The sequence below is a fragment of the Tremella mesenterica genome (genome assembly GCF_000271645.1).
Source record: "Tremella mesenterica DSM 1558 unplaced genomic scaffold TREMEscaffold_4, whole genome shotgun sequence".
NCBI classification, from domain to species: domain Eukaryota; kingdom Fungi; phylum Basidiomycota; class Tremellomycetes; order Tremellales; family Tremellaceae; genus Tremella; species Tremella mesenterica.
The window spans coordinates 936,765-953,220 of NW_006711228.1; the positions used below are offsets into that span (position 1 = coordinate 936,765).

General features: G+C 46.9%; 5 protein-coding genes across 5 annotated transcripts; 3 read left to right on the forward strand and 2 right to left on the reverse strand.

Annotated features, from left to right (window-relative positions):
• The first annotated feature begins 162 nt into the window (after nt 1-162).
• Nucleotides 163-2,772, forward strand: TREMEDRAFT_38657 (uncharacterized protein). Its single transcript, XM_007003883.1, has 10 exons — nt 163-283; nt 328-381; nt 482-540; nt 604-729; nt 943-1,034; nt 1,208-1,445; nt 1,644-1,870; nt 2,036-2,150; nt 2,195-2,267; nt 2,423-2,772. The coding sequence occupies exons 1-10, from the start codon at nt 222-224 to the stop codon at nt 2,598-2,600; spliced, it is 1,224 nt and encodes a 407-aa protein (XP_007003945.1). The 5' UTR covers nt 163-221; the 3' UTR covers nt 2,601-2,772.
• Nucleotides 2,773-2,957: 185 nt separating this feature from the next.
• Nucleotides 2,958-3,358, reverse strand: TREMEDRAFT_24087 (uncharacterized protein; the record flags this gene model as incomplete). Its single annotated transcript, XM_007003755.1, has 2 exons — nt 2,958-3,088; nt 3,277-3,358. Coding segments are annotated over 2 exons (213 nt in total), but the record flags the coding sequence as incomplete, so codon positions are not given.
• A 4,521-nt stretch (nt 3,359-7,879) lies between these two features.
• Nucleotides 7,880-11,158, forward strand: TREMEDRAFT_38658 (uncharacterized protein). Its single transcript, XM_007003884.1, has 12 exons — nt 7,880-8,013; nt 8,187-8,312; nt 8,489-8,551; nt 8,633-8,709; nt 8,767-8,918; nt 9,018-9,089; nt 9,131-9,277; nt 9,380-9,594; nt 9,647-10,218; nt 10,298-10,426; nt 10,472-10,642; nt 10,751-11,158. The coding sequence occupies exons 1-12, from the start codon at nt 7,992-7,994 to the stop codon at nt 11,126-11,128; spliced, it is 2,124 nt and encodes a 707-aa protein (XP_007003946.1). The 5' UTR covers nt 7,880-7,991; the 3' UTR covers nt 11,129-11,158.
• Nucleotides 11,159-11,919: 761 nt separating this feature from the next.
• Nucleotides 11,920-14,076, forward strand: TREMEDRAFT_38661 (uncharacterized protein). The gene is made up of 6 exons (XM_007003885.1): nt 11,920-11,999; nt 12,169-12,354; nt 12,471-12,568; nt 12,672-13,107; nt 13,273-13,412; nt 13,592-14,076. The coding sequence occupies exons 1-6, from the start codon at nt 11,926-11,928 to the stop codon at nt 14,005-14,007; spliced, it is 1,350 nt and encodes a 449-aa protein (XP_007003947.1). The 5' UTR covers nt 11,920-11,925; the 3' UTR covers nt 14,008-14,076.
• A 1,090-nt stretch (nt 14,077-15,166) lies between these two features.
• Nucleotides 15,167-16,448, reverse strand: TREMEDRAFT_43623 (uncharacterized protein). The gene is made up of 4 exons (XM_007003923.1): nt 16,114-16,448; nt 15,781-15,893; nt 15,554-15,651; nt 15,167-15,395 (listed from the first exon to the last, which is right to left on the reverse strand). The coding sequence occupies exons 1-4, from the start codon at nt 16,220-16,222 to the stop codon at nt 15,182-15,184; spliced, it is 534 nt and encodes a 177-aa protein (XP_007003985.1). The 5' UTR covers nt 16,223-16,448; the 3' UTR covers nt 15,167-15,181.
• Between the last annotated feature and the right edge of the window lie 8 nt (nt 16,449-16,456).

Below are 16,456 nucleotides of genomic sequence, written 5' to 3' on the forward strand. Positions count from 1 at the left end.
TCATGACACATATGGTATGAACAAGAAAGCGGCGTGAAGTTTGATAGTCAGAGAAGAGTGAGTGAGGGTCAGACGATCGGGAAGGTCCGGCCGGTTTCTTAAGTCCGAAATGCTTGAATTTAATCCTTCCCATCTTCCTTTCTGCTTCTCTCACACGACTCCTTCTCTCTCATTCTCTTCTCCACACCTCCTAGTATCTCTGAAAGTATAAGGTGATCACGATGAAATGCGCGGGATGTGGGGAGAAAGAAGCTTCTCGGTTGGAATGTCCTAATTGTAAAAAGTATCTTCTCCCATGTGCTGCGGTCCGGATATGTTGATGAGTAGATTGGGGATCAGTGGTTCTTTCTTCTGCGATCAAGAATGTTTTAAAAGGAACTGTGAGCCCTCTACTTGACATTCAGTTTGACCACTTCTGCTCAAGCTAACATATAGGGGTACGTAATGAAGATGAAACCATAAAATAAGCTCAAATTTCCAAGTCACAACATAAGATGTTACATGACATCGTCAACATAGCTGCTAAAGCTGAAGAAGAGAGTGAGTTTTGGTTGTTATGACCGCAAAGGTCTTGAGCGTTTGAAACGGAAAGTTGATGAACAGAACTATCAACCTTACCCCCAAACATGGTCAACTATCAATTTACAGGCCCGCTGAGACCTGTGTATCCGTTAAGTCCAAAGAGATTGGTGCCACCTCATATCGCCCGACCGGACTATGCGGATCATCGTGAGTGATTTCCTTCCTCGCCTTCAACCAACCTTGAATTTAGTAGCTACAGTACTGAAAGGCTTGGCTTACTTTGGCCTATCAGAGAAAGTCGAGGTGAGCCAAGCGGACACTCAGCGTTTGAGATTTGTAGGGATCCAGGCACTTTGAACAGGCCGGGGAGGAAGATGAAGGCTACAATCTTGCGAAGGTAGAAATTAGCTGATAAATCAGCCCAGGGAATGTCCGCGTGCGAGATGGTCAGGGAAAAATCAGTGAAGATTCTCAATAAGGAAGAGATAGAAGCTATGCGAACAGTTTGCCGAGTGAGTTCATCTTTCCTTCCTTCTTTTCTTCTCCTTCCACACCGTCAATGCTCTAGAAAGAAGTCAAGGCGCGACCAGATCTGCAGATCCACGGATGATTTGTGTGATATGCCAAACGGCACATATGGTCTGTGTGCAGATGAGAGAAGATGATTGAGAACTGATGACATCAGTTAGCACGTGAAGTTCTCGATTTAGTCGCTTCTCACATCCGACCAGGAATCACCACCGACGAACTTGACGCCATATGTCATCAAGCATGCATAGACAGGGACTCATATCCCAGTCCGTTGAACTATGGTCGGTTTCCTAAAAGCATATGTACGAGTGTAAACGAGGTGATATGTCATGGGATCCCCGACCAGAGACCTTTGGTAGAAGGGGATATCATCAATTTGGACGTAACGTTATGTGAGTCGACGTCCGTCTAGGGTACCGAATCTCCCCTCGACAGGCATCCCTGTTCTTCCTCAACCTTGAAGACGGTCTTTATCATGTTTAGCTTCAGACTCTTTCGCCCCTTCTCTTGTTGTGGCATGTGAGTTTGGCAGGTAACCCTGCGTGTATGGGGACGGCTAGTGTAGGCGAATTCGAAGGACTGACTCCCAGTCCACAAAGGCTTCCACGGCGATCTGAATGCCACTTATCCCGTAGGGAAGATCGACCAGGAGTCCGCGGATCTGATAGCTTACACCAAGAAGGCGATGGACGAAGCTATAGCCATGTGTAAACCTGGTTTGGCTTATCGGGAGGTGGGGAACAAGATCGAGGAGGTCGTAAAACCTATGGGATATAGCATTGTCAGGCGGTACACCGCACATGGGATACATCAATTGGTAAGTTTCAAGATATTATGCTCTGATGTGTAATCGGCTGGCGTTTTGTGGCTCTACCGTTCCGGGTCTCATGCAGGAGTGCGAGAGTTCATGCCGTTATGCGTTCAGTGGTGTAAAGAGCGCTCGAGGCACTCAAGGGATTGAAGGCTGTCTGCTAACCATCAGTTTCATACCGCCCCTCATATCGTTCATTACGGAGGGTCGAAAATGGCGGGGAGGATGGAAGTGGGACAGGTGTTCACGATAGAACCCATGATCAATCTCGGCACGGCCAATCTGGGTTGGTGAAATATTTGATTGTTCTGTCCCAGACTAACGACCCAGATCATTGGAAGGACGACTGGACAGCCGTCACCTTGGACGGCAGACGGTCGGCTCAATTCGAAGAGACTATTTTGTGAGTGCATTTCTTTTTTTTTTCCCACTCACGCTCCTCTCATTGAGGTTGAATGACTTTGCCTCCCGTCCTTACTGAGGTCATTGTCTCCCAAATCACCCTTTCAAGGCCCGAGCCCGCTGCTTGAGATGAAAGGGACTAGACCTGACCAACAGAATCACTGAGACAGGCGCCGAAATCCTCACCCGTCCACCCGCCTCCACCGCCTCGAAAAAAAAGAAAAAGAAGAAAGCGAACGGCTCTTCCACCGCTGGAAATAGTACTCCAGATGGGGGTGCCTCAACACCTGTAAATGGTGTGGCAGAGTTGGTCATTAATGACAAAGTTGAGTAATCACCGCGCAAGTCTCTTGTGTATCTTCTCCTCAGTTCGGCAAGTCGCATCATTCCCAAGGTCACATCGAGTCCAGTGTCCATCATGCTTTCCTATCTTACCAATTTTAGCAAAATCTGGAGTTCAATCAGTTTTGTTTCTGTACCTAGCATATGCATGTCATTCTTCGGGTATCGTCTTTAACTACTTGTCAGCGCTACCTCGTGTTTTACCAGAGTCGGGATCAATGACACATCTGTTGAATAAGAAGTGCAGTCGAGTGCAGAGATTTGGATGTCCGCAAATGACGGAGATGTGATTGGGCGAGAAATAGGAAGTGACTCCGGGCGTTGATAAGTAGTAATTGACTAAATGACTCACTTGTAGACCATGGATACTCTGTATATCCTCTTTTAGACATTCATTCACCAATTTGTGTTGATTGACAGTAGAGAGACCTTTGAACTTTGGTGAAGAAACTAAGATGGCATAGAAAGAACCACAACCGCCTGATTATCAGCCTTTATTTCCACGAGACAAGTAACGGCAAAGAACTTCGCAAGGGATCGATCAGTGTGTTTAAGAAGGGAAAGAACAGCAAAGGCAATGGATAGAAACAGAAGAAAACTGCAGCACTAATGGAGAAAAGAAGAAGAAGAGGGAGAGATAGATAGAGATAAAAAAAAGTGTTACTTACCAGATACATCCTGAACTTCCAACCTACCTCCTGGAAAGGCAGAACGTAATTTATCGTATATTCCTTTCTCTCCCGAGTCCATCCCTACATTTTTCACATCCTCAGTCTCTTCGATAGAGGACTGAGCGAAGTTTCTTCTATGTATCAAGAGCCGTCTAGAGGAGGTGCCGACTGATGAGGTTAATCGTGCGGGTCGTAAATGGAGAGAAGGGAAGCGGAGAGGGAATGTCATGATGGGCTGTTAACCTATTCGGGAGCCGCCACGGACAAAAGTCAAGGTCTGGCAGAAAGGTCAGAGCTTTTAACAACAGAACTGAGAGCTACTCTGAGAAGCAAAGTGGGCTTCTGGTTCTGCGAATGACTGTGGGAGTATATAGAGATACAGATAAGTATGGGTGCTAGATGTCAGTCAGCTGACTTACTTTGGTCGATCGGGGCGGGATCAATTTCTGACCGAGGACCGAGCGACCATGTGAGGTCAGTGATCAGTGATCAGTGAGGTCTAGACGTCCACTTAGGGCACCCCCCTAGTCTCCTCGGGGCACGACCTGCCACAAACCCTGAGCTCAAGTTCATAGGCCCGGCGTTACTGAAATCCCGCGAGCTCTGGTTGCTCACTCTTCTCTTTCATCGCCAATGTCAGTATTAGCTATACCATGTCATTTCCGGCCATTGTCCATGCATTTTCCATATCTATCAATGTCCAGGAGGATAATATGAGCCATAGGGATGTCTAGAAGAGCCCTGGGAGGGATAGGGAGGCCAATATTGAGAGGATAGAGGAGGGAGAGTAGGTGGAAGAGGGGGGGGTGGTAGGTACCTCTCCTCAGGAGGATAAAAGTCGAAAATGGGGGGTACCTGCTCATTAGTGACCCCCTGTCGGATACAGCCGAAAATGCAGTATGAGAGACTCACATTCGGTTGATATTGGCCGTTTCCTGGTGTCTCCTGGACCAATCAGCTTGCAGGAAACTTTTAGAAGTAAGAGACTAAGAGAAGAGTGAAAATTTTCGAGATCGTGAGGCCATTATAGAGAGAGACAGAGCAATATAGTCAGAGACAGAGCAATATAGCCAGGAATGACTGCAGGACAGAGAGGGGGAGAAGGAGGGAAGGAGAAATGTGATTATCATATGAGAAACCCACCGAATAACCTGTCCTAGTGATCATTTCTCCTGTCCTCACCATCCTGTCCTCTGTCCTCACTACTACAGGCTGATTTTCCTTCTCCCTTTTATCTCTGTCCTCAATACTCTTAGCCAGGCCCAGAACCGTCTCCTGAAGACTCGCGATCTTCTTCTCAAGAGCAGAATTAGTTCCCATTACTGATCCCTCTGTCCAGGTCGTTTCTCCAGCATCATACGCCTTTACCTCGCGATCATAGGCCTCAGGATCCCTCTCTCGATGTTCATTAGCCCTTTTACACTTCTTAGGACCATGACTTCTTGAACCACACAGGGGACAGGGACGATTTGCCTTCTTCTTGGTACCTAGGAATTTCTCAGACTGAGTGTGTAATCGACCGGTATGAGAGACATCATCAGCGAGCTGTGTAGAATTCGATTTTACTCCTCTTTTAGGAGAAGGAGGAAGAGTAGGAGAAGGAGGTAAAAAGTAGGGATTATCAGCAGGTAGATCGTCGTCTTCGATGGTGGTCAGGTCGATCTGAGTGGTGGTGAGGTTCTTGAGGTTCTTCTTGGCTAACACCAACCGGTTTCTTCGAAGGTGGGGGTCACGAATTCGGTTGGTATCATTATCGATGTCCCACTCTGGCCCTAAGAGTTGATGAACCCCAGTAATATCTCCACTAACTTTCGCAGTGGCCTGTTCAATGGTGGTGGGCCAGGACATGGGGTTGAGAAGACGCCAATGACGATGGAGAGGAGCAAGAGCAATGGTACCATCCCTTTCAAGTACTTCTTTTATCTGCCGAGCAGAAGGGAGGCCCATTGATGTCGAATACAGGTTGCTCTCATCATCATTGACATTCCCAGCAGTGGCGATCTTGTACTGCTTGGTCATGAGGCCAATTGACTGGTTAGAGACTCGATTCTTGACATCTATAAAGATAGCGTTGACACTGGTGTCCTGTACCATTCGGTTCTGAGCCATTTTGTCTAATATGGTGGTACATTGATCATCGAAGAAGAGACGAGCAATTCGCAGTAACCCGTATAGATCGCTATATGCATTTTTGAGACGACTCTTGAATGCTCGGTGGTTTCCTTCGAGTCGAGAATTTGCTGTCTGTCCAAGATGAGGGTATTTGTCGATAAAAGCAGAGACAAAGTGTGTCTTGTGTTCATCCACCAATTGTCTCACATAAGCCCTCGCACCATCCAACTTCTCATGTCCCCACCGGTTCTGCATTGATGACAGAGCCTTCTCTAATGACTCTTCAGACTTTGCTTTACAGATAGCCACCATGAAGTAATCACCAAACTCAGATAACTTCTTGACCCACTGCTGTGCTGAATAAAGGGACTGAAAATTTTTACGACAGTTCACCTTGATGTTTTCGCGAATGTGCCATCGACAGTAATTTAGATGAACATGAGGGAGGTGGAGAGACAGAGCATTATGTAAAGCGATCTCACGATCACATACGATGACTTTGATGTCATTGTTGATAGGACCCATGAGTTCGAGGTAGGTTTTGATCGCGAGGGAGTACCATTCAGTCACTTCTCGACTTAAGAACGCAATTGCAGAGGTGTAGGTTTGATTTGTAGCAGTAAATCCAGCAATATGAAGCATTGGAAGACGATATCGATTGGTTCTGTAGGTACAATCCATGAAAAGGACTGTAGGATACGAATGTGTCATAGCTCTGGCTGACGGAGTGGTAAAGACGAGTCCACAAAGTTCTTTTTTACTGTTGCTGAACGCTTTAAAGAGATCGTTGTTGTCGGTGAGACGTGTAATAGCAGCCTCAGTTGCTGAGAGGCCTTGACGAAGAAGTTTCTCATGACGAAATCGAATATTTTGAACATCTTTCGCGGTGAGGGAGACTTTATCACCAAAATGATGCTGGACGGCCGAGACAACCCCACGAAGGGTGTGTTCACTCTCGAGAAGGTGTTGAATGAACTGAAGAACCTGAGGAGACCGACTAGCCTGACGAATAAAAGAGTAATGAAGAAGAGGGACAGGCTCATGATTATGAGAATTTTCGATGGTGTAGGGGATCCAAAGGGGTTCGCGGTTCGCCTCTTGAGCAATCTTCTTGGTCTCTCTTCGCCATATGATCGAAAAGGGACAGTTGTCTTGTTTGGTAGTTCTAGGTCGCTTTCTAACATGTTCGAAATCATGAGAACGATGTGACCGACCATCACCACCATGAACACAGTGGAGCTCGAGTTTTCCTTTGCTTTCTTTACTGCGTAGGGTGACGATAACAACAAGGTGATCCATTGCTACCTGTTGGGTATGAAGTCGAGCTGCTTCCATGGTTGGTTGAGGTTCGAGATCGAGGGGAGGGTGGATGTGGTGAGCCACACGATCGAACCCAGGTTCATCGTAAACATCGAGACCAAGATTGTCGAGCAATTCTTCGAGATTGTCATCGTCAAAGTCTCCAGGACGATGTGGCTGAGTCTCTGGTACGATAGAAGGAGATCGAGAGTGATGAGGACTGAATTTTATAGAAGGGGACCTTGAAAAACGATCCAGAATTGGTGATGAGGGTGGTGATGATTGGATAAGAATCGGTGATGACATCTAACTCATCAGATTGACTACTTCATGCAGTAAAAATGGTACTCACTCGTAGCCCAAGACCAGCAGAATACATGTCGACAAGTTAGAACCCCGGGGGTGGTGTTGTTGAAGAGTAAAAAAATTTTTTGGCCGGGATGTCGGTGGCGAAAATGATGATGATGACGAGAACCTATGACAATCAGATTTTTACATTTTTCGATGAGAAGAGTACTCACAGACTCGCAGAGGTCAGGAGAACAGTGTCGAGTTGTTGAGAAAGGCTGAAGATGTGTTGTTGAAGAGTAAAAAAAGTTTTTCTTCCAGAGGTGTTCAGTGGCGAGGGTGATGATGGCGAGAGGACCTATTGAAGTCAGATTTTCACTTCTGATGATAAAACAAGTACTCACAGACTCGCAGAGACGAGGAGAATAGCGTCGAGAAGATGAGAGAATACCACAATTGATATTAAAAGAGATATAGCGATTTGATGGGTGGTAGTCAGGAAGGGCGCAGTTGAAGAAGCGAAGGGCCAGAAGTGGGTGAAAAGTAGTCGTAAAAGAGTGAGAAGAGTATCAAAATGATCCTTGAGACGAGTAGAGACAGTGTGTGTGAAAAAGAGCGTAAGTTTACTAGTATAATGACGATAAAGAGATTAGTGGTGGTGAGGACAGGTTGGTAGGTAGCGAGCAGACATGTCGCGTCGTTGTGGTGGAGTTCGGCGTTACTGAAACCCCGATCAGTGGCGAGTTCATGTCCGTCGCGTGGTCGGCGTTTCAGTAACGCCGGGCCTATGAACTTGAGCTCAGGGTTTGTGGCAGGTCGTGCCCCGAGGAGACTAGGGGGGTGCCCTAAGTGGACGTCGAGGTCTATTGTAAACCGTCTCATACACCTAACCTCTACATCCGTTCCGTTTGGAGATCTCATGACATTCCTCAGCTTTCCCTGTTATCGGCATCAAGACTCTCCTGTTTGAGATTAAAGTACAATAGATAGTCGAGAGATTACACAGAACGGAAATGGCAGACGCAAAGTTCTTCAGTACGTCCTGCTCCCTACCTTCTCAGCACATCACCTCCCACTCAGTCCTTCAAGATGCATGTCGTTGTAGGTAAGAAGTCTATAAAGCTGTTTGTGAGGAGTTGAGGTACTGGAGTGAATGAGAGGATAGATGTGAGGGAGATTGATCAGTCGCCTACGTAGCTGACCATCAGCAAGGGGTAAAACCCAAGAATTGAGGGATGAACTACGTCAGGCCAACGATAAACGTGACAAGGGGTATGTGAAGAAAAAGGTGGTGTTGAAGAAAGTGGTAGCGAATATGACTATGGGTAATGATGGTGAGCTGTAGTCCTCATTCGTCTCCGCTATGTACTACTCCTTCACGCCACCGCTCATTTCAACCCTTACATCTAGACATATATCATACTCTTGATCGTTGATATAGGATAAGGTGTGAAGGGATATTCAGCTCAAGGAATGAAGGGGTGGCTCGGAAAACTTAAGTTGATCGCAGTGTCATCTCTTTTTCCCGACATTGTACAATGCATGTCTGTCCAAGTACTCGACATCAAGAAAAGTAAGTAAATCTCCAACGCCTTTACGCCCCTTAGTCATGCTGCCTCATTCATGATCATTACTATCAATCGCTAACAGTCAGTGGTATACTTGTTCATGGTGAATTATGGAAGAACAAGACCAGAAGAAATCACTACTGCCATATCTGGTTTTCTATCAGTACGTATATACTTCTCATCTGGATAGAGGCGAAAGAGACTCCAAGCTGAGACGTAGGATGCTGAAGATAGAAATCCACTCATACGTGGACTGGCAATACGAACCATGTCGTCCATACCTTTACCACCTATAATACACGCCATGATCGATCCGCTGAGTCATGCTTTGCAGGACCAGGATCCTTACGTTCGAAAGACCGGGGCGATAGCGTAGGTCGAATCACCCTCCCTGATCAAACCCCCCATTTTCACTGCGCGGAGCATAGCAAAGTTCTATCTGCTCAACATCCGGCTGTGCTTACCGAACAGAGTCGCCAAGATATATGCTTCAGATTACGGTCGTAAAGTTGTGGAGAAGGAAGGGTTCGTAGCCATGCTCAGGTAAGCTGTGAAACCACCAGGTTACCGAGCTGACATTCAAGAGATCTGCTGGCAGATGCCAACCCTACGGTTGTCGCTAATGCTGTCGCTGCTCTGGTGGAGATATCCGACCGGTCCGATGATATATCACTTCGATTGAATGCCACCGTAGCTGGCAAACTGGTTGCCGCTCTCGGCGAATGCTCAGAGTATGTCCCTACGTTTCCCTTGCAACACTCGGATTTCATTTCAGAGAATTCGTGCGAAGCGCGCTTGAGATCATATACGGGATGATAAAGCTGACAGATCAGATGGGGCCAGATCTACATTCTCGATTCCCTCCTGTCGTTTGTCCCACAATCACACATGGACGCAGAGCAACTTGCAGAACGAATCTCAGTCCGTTTACAACATGCCAACTCCGCCGTGGTCTTGACAACCATCAAAGTGGTGTTATACTTGATGAACTATATGGAGGATGAAAGTCTTATACGTATGCTGGAACGCAAAATGGGCCCTCCTTTAGGTATGTTACTGGTGTCGTCGCTTGTCATGTGATCTTCTTCGCTAACGTCTAGTCACTCTCCTGTCCTCAGGACCGGAAGTGCAATATGTAGCACTTCGGAATATCCTCCTTATCATACAACGTCGTCCCGCAGTTTTGCAAAACGAAGTGAAAGTCTTTTTCTGCAAGTACAACGATCCGATATACGTCAAGCTCGCCAAGCTAGAAATCATGTACCGTCTGACAGGGGACGAGAACGTCACAGAGGTCCTCGCCGAGCTCAAGGAGTATGCTTCAGAGGTTGACGTTGATTTCGTCAGGAAAGCTGTTCGGTCGATAGGAAGGTTAGCCATCAAAATAGCGTCGTCAAGCGATCAGTGCATTTCAACCCTTCTTGGACTTATGGGCACCCGGATAGGGTATGTCGTACAAGAAGCAATAGTGGTGATAAAAGATATCTTCCGTCGGTATCCGAATCAATATGAGAGCGTGATAGGGACCTTGTGTGAGAACTTGGACGTGTTGGATGAACCAGAGGCGAAGGCGGCGATGATCTGGATTGTGGGACAGTACTCGGATAGAATAGAGAACTCGGATGAGTTGCTGGATGATTTCAGTTTCACATTCAAGGAGGAGCCTGCGGAGGTGAGTTTCCTCATTTCCCTGCAAGGTGTCAGCTTTGCAGTAATGTGACTTCGTCAGGGAAGAGCTTACTCTTCACCAGGTTCAACTGGCCATCTTGACTGCTGTTGTCAAATTATTCATCCGGCGGCCATCTGCAGCATCTGAACTGTTGCCGAAAGTGTTGAAGCTCGCCACGGAAGAAGCGGAGAATCCCGACCTGCGGGATCGAGTGAGTGTTTTGTTGTATCTGTCTTGATAAAATACTGAGAGATAGGGATTTATGTATTGGCGATTATTGACCACCAATCCAACAGCTGCCAGGGAGATCGTCCTATCGGAGAAGCCAATAATTTCCACCGAGACGGACCGGATGGATAAAGGCAATTTAGACCAATTGCTATTGTTTACTGGCACACTTGGGAGTATATATCACAAACGACCTCATGTGAGTAATATATCGCATCAAGCCATCTCAACCTCTTCGTTGTCCATTGTATCCATTTGAATGGGAGGAAGAGTTCCTGGCAGTCTAAATCTGAGTACTAACATGTAGGAATTCATCCGTACCGCACGACCCAAATACCTACCCGACTCCCCCGCCTTAAACTCTTCTTCCAGACGACACCTCATTACTCCTCAAGGAGGACCTTCCACCGTACCCCGCATAGTGACATCATCCAACGCACCAACCATCCCGACTCGTCCTTCCGCAGCATCCACCACAGCTCTTGCCCCTACGTCAAATCATGGATTGGCGGCCGTCGCTGGCGATGGTAACAATGGATCACCTGTCACTCCCACGGTGGATGGAGGGTTGTTTGGTGAGGATCCATATGGTCAATTAGGGGATTTGGAGTTTATGGATTCTTCGGGTGGTTATACGACGGATGCTCCGAAGCCAAGAGGAGCGGAAGAGGATTTGTTATTTTAGTCATGACCGCGATGTATCTTCTTCAAGCTGACTGTACGACGACATTCTGACCTCATACGAAGGGCACCTGTCTTACTGACATGTTAATCTGTGGTGGAATCGCCATTTGTCACACCGTCGACAGACGCTCAACACATAACTGGCACAGCAACGGTCATAGACATTCCGCCAATTCTCACTAACGAATTATAAACTTTGAGACTTGCAAGATTTTACGGTGCCTTCATGGTCTAATGGTTATGATAAGTCACTAGTAATGACTGGGTTCCCTGTTCGATTCAGGGTGGAGGCATTGTTTTTGAGCGCTTCATCCCAGGCTAGCTGGTAGAACTCAACCACTTCCCGGCAATTGTTGCACGGCTGTCATAAGTCACCTATAGCCACCGCCGATCGCCGAATGGAGCACTCTCCCCAGCCTCAACAGGGCGTCAAGTTCATCCTCCGCCCCGTCCACGCCTTCCATCCGTCATGCCTCACAACGCTCAATAATTGACCAAGATCACCACTCACCCGTGAAACGATCTCGGCATTCTTTGGATTTGAATCCGGATCCGAGCCCTATACTCGGCCACACAAACTTGGCGGATGAACCCAACCGTTTTGGGAAAGACATGGGCGACAAGAGACGCAGCGACGACTCGGCTTCTGATTTGGATCTCAGAGAAGAAATGCAAACTTCCGATAGGTTGATGAATGGGCGATATCCGACTTCGGAGTTGGGAGACGATATGGACGGTCGAGATATTCGTGGGGTTCTGGGATCAGCTGGCGGGACAGGGGAAGAGAGCAAAGTTCATATGGCTAGTATGCAAGAGAAGAAAGCTATTTGGTGGAGAGAGACGGCTATAACGGGAATGTGTATCTTGTCTTGGTACGTCTGCTCTGTTTTGAGATGACCTCTTCTCAAGCTCCAATCCAATGATATCTCCTAAGAATCTTATCATTTTGCTGGTACATCACTATGGACAATATATGGACGCAGTACGGTCTCGACTCAAAGAGGGAGACAGTTTGGTGGAAAGAATGACTGACATGATAAGGTACATTTTCGCTACTTTACTCTCACTATATAACAAATGGATGTTCTCTCCTCAATACTATGGTTTCGGATTTCCCTTATTCGTCACTGGTTGGCATATGGTAGTACAGTTCATATTGGCAGCTACGATTCGTTGGACTATACCTAGATACCGACCTATTGAAAGACCAACGAGGAGACAATACGTGTGAGTGTTCATTCCTAATTGTCCCCACATTGTAATAACACAGTCACTCCGTATCTTGAATATCTTCTCTCAACTTCATTCTGACCGAGGATCATGGATAAGAGCTGATGAGACAGAATGAAAATCGTACCTACCGCTGCATCCACAGGAGCTGATATCGGTCTCTCTAACCTCGCTTTGAAATTCATAACCTTGAGTCTTTACAGCGAGTCCTGTTCATTCCTCATCCTCTGTTATTTCCCGATGCCCTTCATTCTCACTTAATATCTTCTTGTAAATGGAAGATGGAGGATAATGAGATGATGACTGACCATTAGCCATGTGTAAATCCTCTACCCTCATTTTCGTTCTAGGATTCGCTTTTCTGTTCCGATTAGAATCTTACTCCCTACGACTCATAGCCGTCATCTCCTTAATCTCATTCGGTGTCTTCTTGATGGTCTTCAATACCACCTCCGTTTCCATCCCCGGAATAATCATGACTTTTTCCGCCTCTGCTCTGGCCGGTCTTCGCTGGGCTTTAACAGAGACGTTAATGCATAAGAAAAGTATGGGATTAAGTAATCCTTTCGCTACTATCTTCTGGTTGGCTCCTCTCATGGCAATCACGTTGGCTTTGGTCAGTATGATCGTCGAGGGTTGGGCGACCATTTGGTATAGTGGTGCCTTCGATGGATGGAGTTCAGTGGGTACTATGGGAGTTATCTTGTTACCAGGGTGTATCGCTTTTGCTATGGTAGCAAGCGAATATTTGTGAGTTTATCTCCACCTTTCCTGCCTAGTCAAGACTTTGTATCGCATAGAACCGTTTAGTTGTACTTATCTTCGCTTCGTTTTCCTTCCTCATGTAGGAATAATCAGGGAGGTGTGAAACAAAAGAAATGATTCAAATCGTCAAGGAGGAAGGCTGATCAACAGTATAATACAAAGAGCAGGTATCGTACCGATGAGCGTAGCTGGAATCGTAAAAGAAGTCACTACTATCTCCATCTCCGCATGGGTGTTCGGTGATCAACTTACTGAATTAAACATTATCGGAGTAGTCGTGACTGTTTGTGGTGTGTGATGTGTTCTTTCTTCCTCTCTCCGCCTTGCAATTGCCTTCCTACTATAACTCTCGTTACGTCGGTCACACTCTTGCTCCTTCATTTCACCCCTATGTTCTTGCATCCCAAGGAGCTCGCAATCACCCAAATCTGATCAGTCACGTACTGGAAAACTGGATTACTGACCCCAGGTATCGCACTCTACTCTTATCACAAATACCAAAAATCCATTTCAGCACCACTAGCAGTCGACTTACACGGTCATGCCATCCCACTCGATCCATCTTCCCATTCACATAATTACTCCTCTTTGAGTACCGAAACAGCCCCTTTGCGTCGGTCTATCGCCCTCGGTGCATTGGAAGGGGAATATAGTCTGGACAATTCCAAATTTGAGACGGGAGAGACAAACGAAGATGGTCATCCTTATCCTCCTGTATCCATTGATCGATCTCGACAAAGCGAAGAAGAGGGAGAAAGAACACAAAGATTGCGAGACGACTTCGAAGGGTATAACGATCATTTATATGAAGAGGAGGAAGGTGAGGATGATGGTGTTGAGGTAGAAGAAGTACGTAGAGTAAGTTGGTGGGATAGACCTATGTGAAGTATCCGAGACATCCATCTAGATAGCATTGATTGTGTATAGACTTTTGAACAAGGTGTGTATTTTGTGAACATTATTGCATGCATAATTCTTATGACTACAACTTACACATGATGAGTAGCTGGATCGGAGGGTGGTGGGAATGATATCATACAAGATTCGACATGGCGTATCAGATCATCAGGATTTGTACAAGGAATCAAGGCAGCGACTTTAGTTACTAGAGCAGATGAAGTGAGGGGTTCAGTAGATCCTGGTGTGGGCGGCACGGTGACTGCGTCTCTGACCATGACTTTTCGCCGGTAGATGGAAGAAATGTCTCAGGCGAGTTCCAAGTGAGGGTCTGTAGTGGAGTCAGCGATGAGTTCTGACTCAAACCCCCCACCTCAAGTCCTCATAGATCGTCTACTGAAGCCCTTCACAAGCAGTCACACAATCTGTGCAGCAGATGGAGAGTGGGGTTGGAAGAGCAGAGAAAGAGTGGAAAGAGGACCAACCGATTAGCACTAACGCCCATGGCGTGTAGTTCGTGTCTGGCATCTGAACGTCCAGCATGGGTCGTACGGGGGTTATTAATTGCCTGTAGATCAGCACTGTTTCGATGTACGACCCCGCTCAGTATCGTCCTTCGCTTTGGGTGCATATGCACAGTGGCCCTGCGGGCGACGGAGGGGTCAAGGGTATCTTTTAACTGGCATGTCTCATGCCTAATGTCTGATCGGCAAGTCCTGGCAGAATGGAAGAGTGGACGTGAGGAGGACAGTGTGGAATGAGGAAATAAAAACTGAGTGGGAGAAGAACGTACTGATCGTAGTCCCCGTTCACGGTTCTGACGATACGTGCCATGGGTGGTGTGTCGGCTGGTACGTTCGAACATTGTTTTAGTGGCAAGTGCTTGTGGACTATTATTGTAGCTTCATCGACATCTCCTTCTCTTATATCTCTCCCACATGGGGGGCGAGGTTTCAGTGACGTCAGAGTAGTATCTTGAGTGAGTACAGTACTGTAGTGGAGCAGAACGCGATACGTAACGGGCAAGTGACATCTTGTCAGGTCAAAGGACGCCCCACCAAACGTCATTTGATCATCAACCATCAGTCGTCCGGTAGCAAATGGTACCTCTTGAATAACAATGGGTATTGGGCAATGGTGGAAATGACCGGATCAATCGGTTTCATACCTTTTCGAATTCCTTCTTTGCTTTCGCTAATAAGCCATCCAATTCCCCTCCGACGTCTTCAGAAATCTTCTGAACCGCATTTCCTCCTTCTGTTCCCTTGCCCAATGATTTCAGACCAGCTTGTCGGGCTTGACGAACTTGTTGTTTGGCCGTCTCGATGGATGTACCTAAAGCCCGTAAAATTTCTGTGCGTTGTTCTGCCGTTGGTCTATGCGTTAGCTACACAAAGTCTTCTCGGTCGACGTTTTCTCTTACGCTGTAGAAGCGACTAATTCGACGTAACGACCAAATCTTGAGCCTAATGGGGGAACTGAAACCGGGAGGGAGTTGTCAGGCCATAACAACGAAAGGAAGTCGAAGACTCACCTGGAAACGGGAATCTTCAATACTCCAGGGGATATCTTCTGCGGGTGCAGACCAGGCAAATTTGCTTTGTGCAAAGCTGCTTCGACGGATTTTGTCAGCTAACAGTCAGCGCGAGAACTCCATAGGTCATTCGAAGTGGAGTGTAGTCATTTTGAGTGAATGTGACACGTTCTTCAAGGGAAAAGAACCGAGAACGACAAGTTGAATCGGTAGGATAGAAAACTCACATCCGGATCCCACACTTCGAGCTGCAGAGCCTGTCCGCGGACCGTGATACTTGCAATCTCTTGTAATGGATGGGCACCGTCTTCCAATGTGACCTTGACAGAGTCTAATAGAGCTATTCGTCAGCGATGCCGACTTGTCCGTCAAGTGGTCTCATTTCCTCTGAGATATCCCTTCGTAAACCGCAATTTCCCTTATGATAGATAGGCTATGCCGATGTATGTCCTGTGTGATATCCGCTTTCCTCGGTATATCTTGCCAGTACATGAGGTCACTGAAGTATTGTGAGAAATTTGCGAGAGTAAGGGGCATGAGATAAACATTGCGGGACTCACCAGGTGTCACTCTCCCCTTACCTCTCTCGACACTTTCCCATACTTGTCCCCTAGCCCATTCGGCAGCTTTGTTCATTTTGTCTCTGACTTTCTCTAGCTGGGTCTCCATCTCCTCATTGATATCATCGGCCTCTTCTACTTCTTCCCTGTTCACAGTCTTACCCTTAGTTTTAGATGCTTTCTTGGATGAGATGGCGGAGGAGTGGAAGGAATAAGCTGCGATTCTGGTGGACGGTCCTGCATGACGCGCAAAACGAGTTGTTGAAGCTTGGGGTAGGTCCGCTGTACCAGTATACCTAATTAGGAGCCTAGGGGACACAGTGAGGAGGTGTAAGGGTCGCAT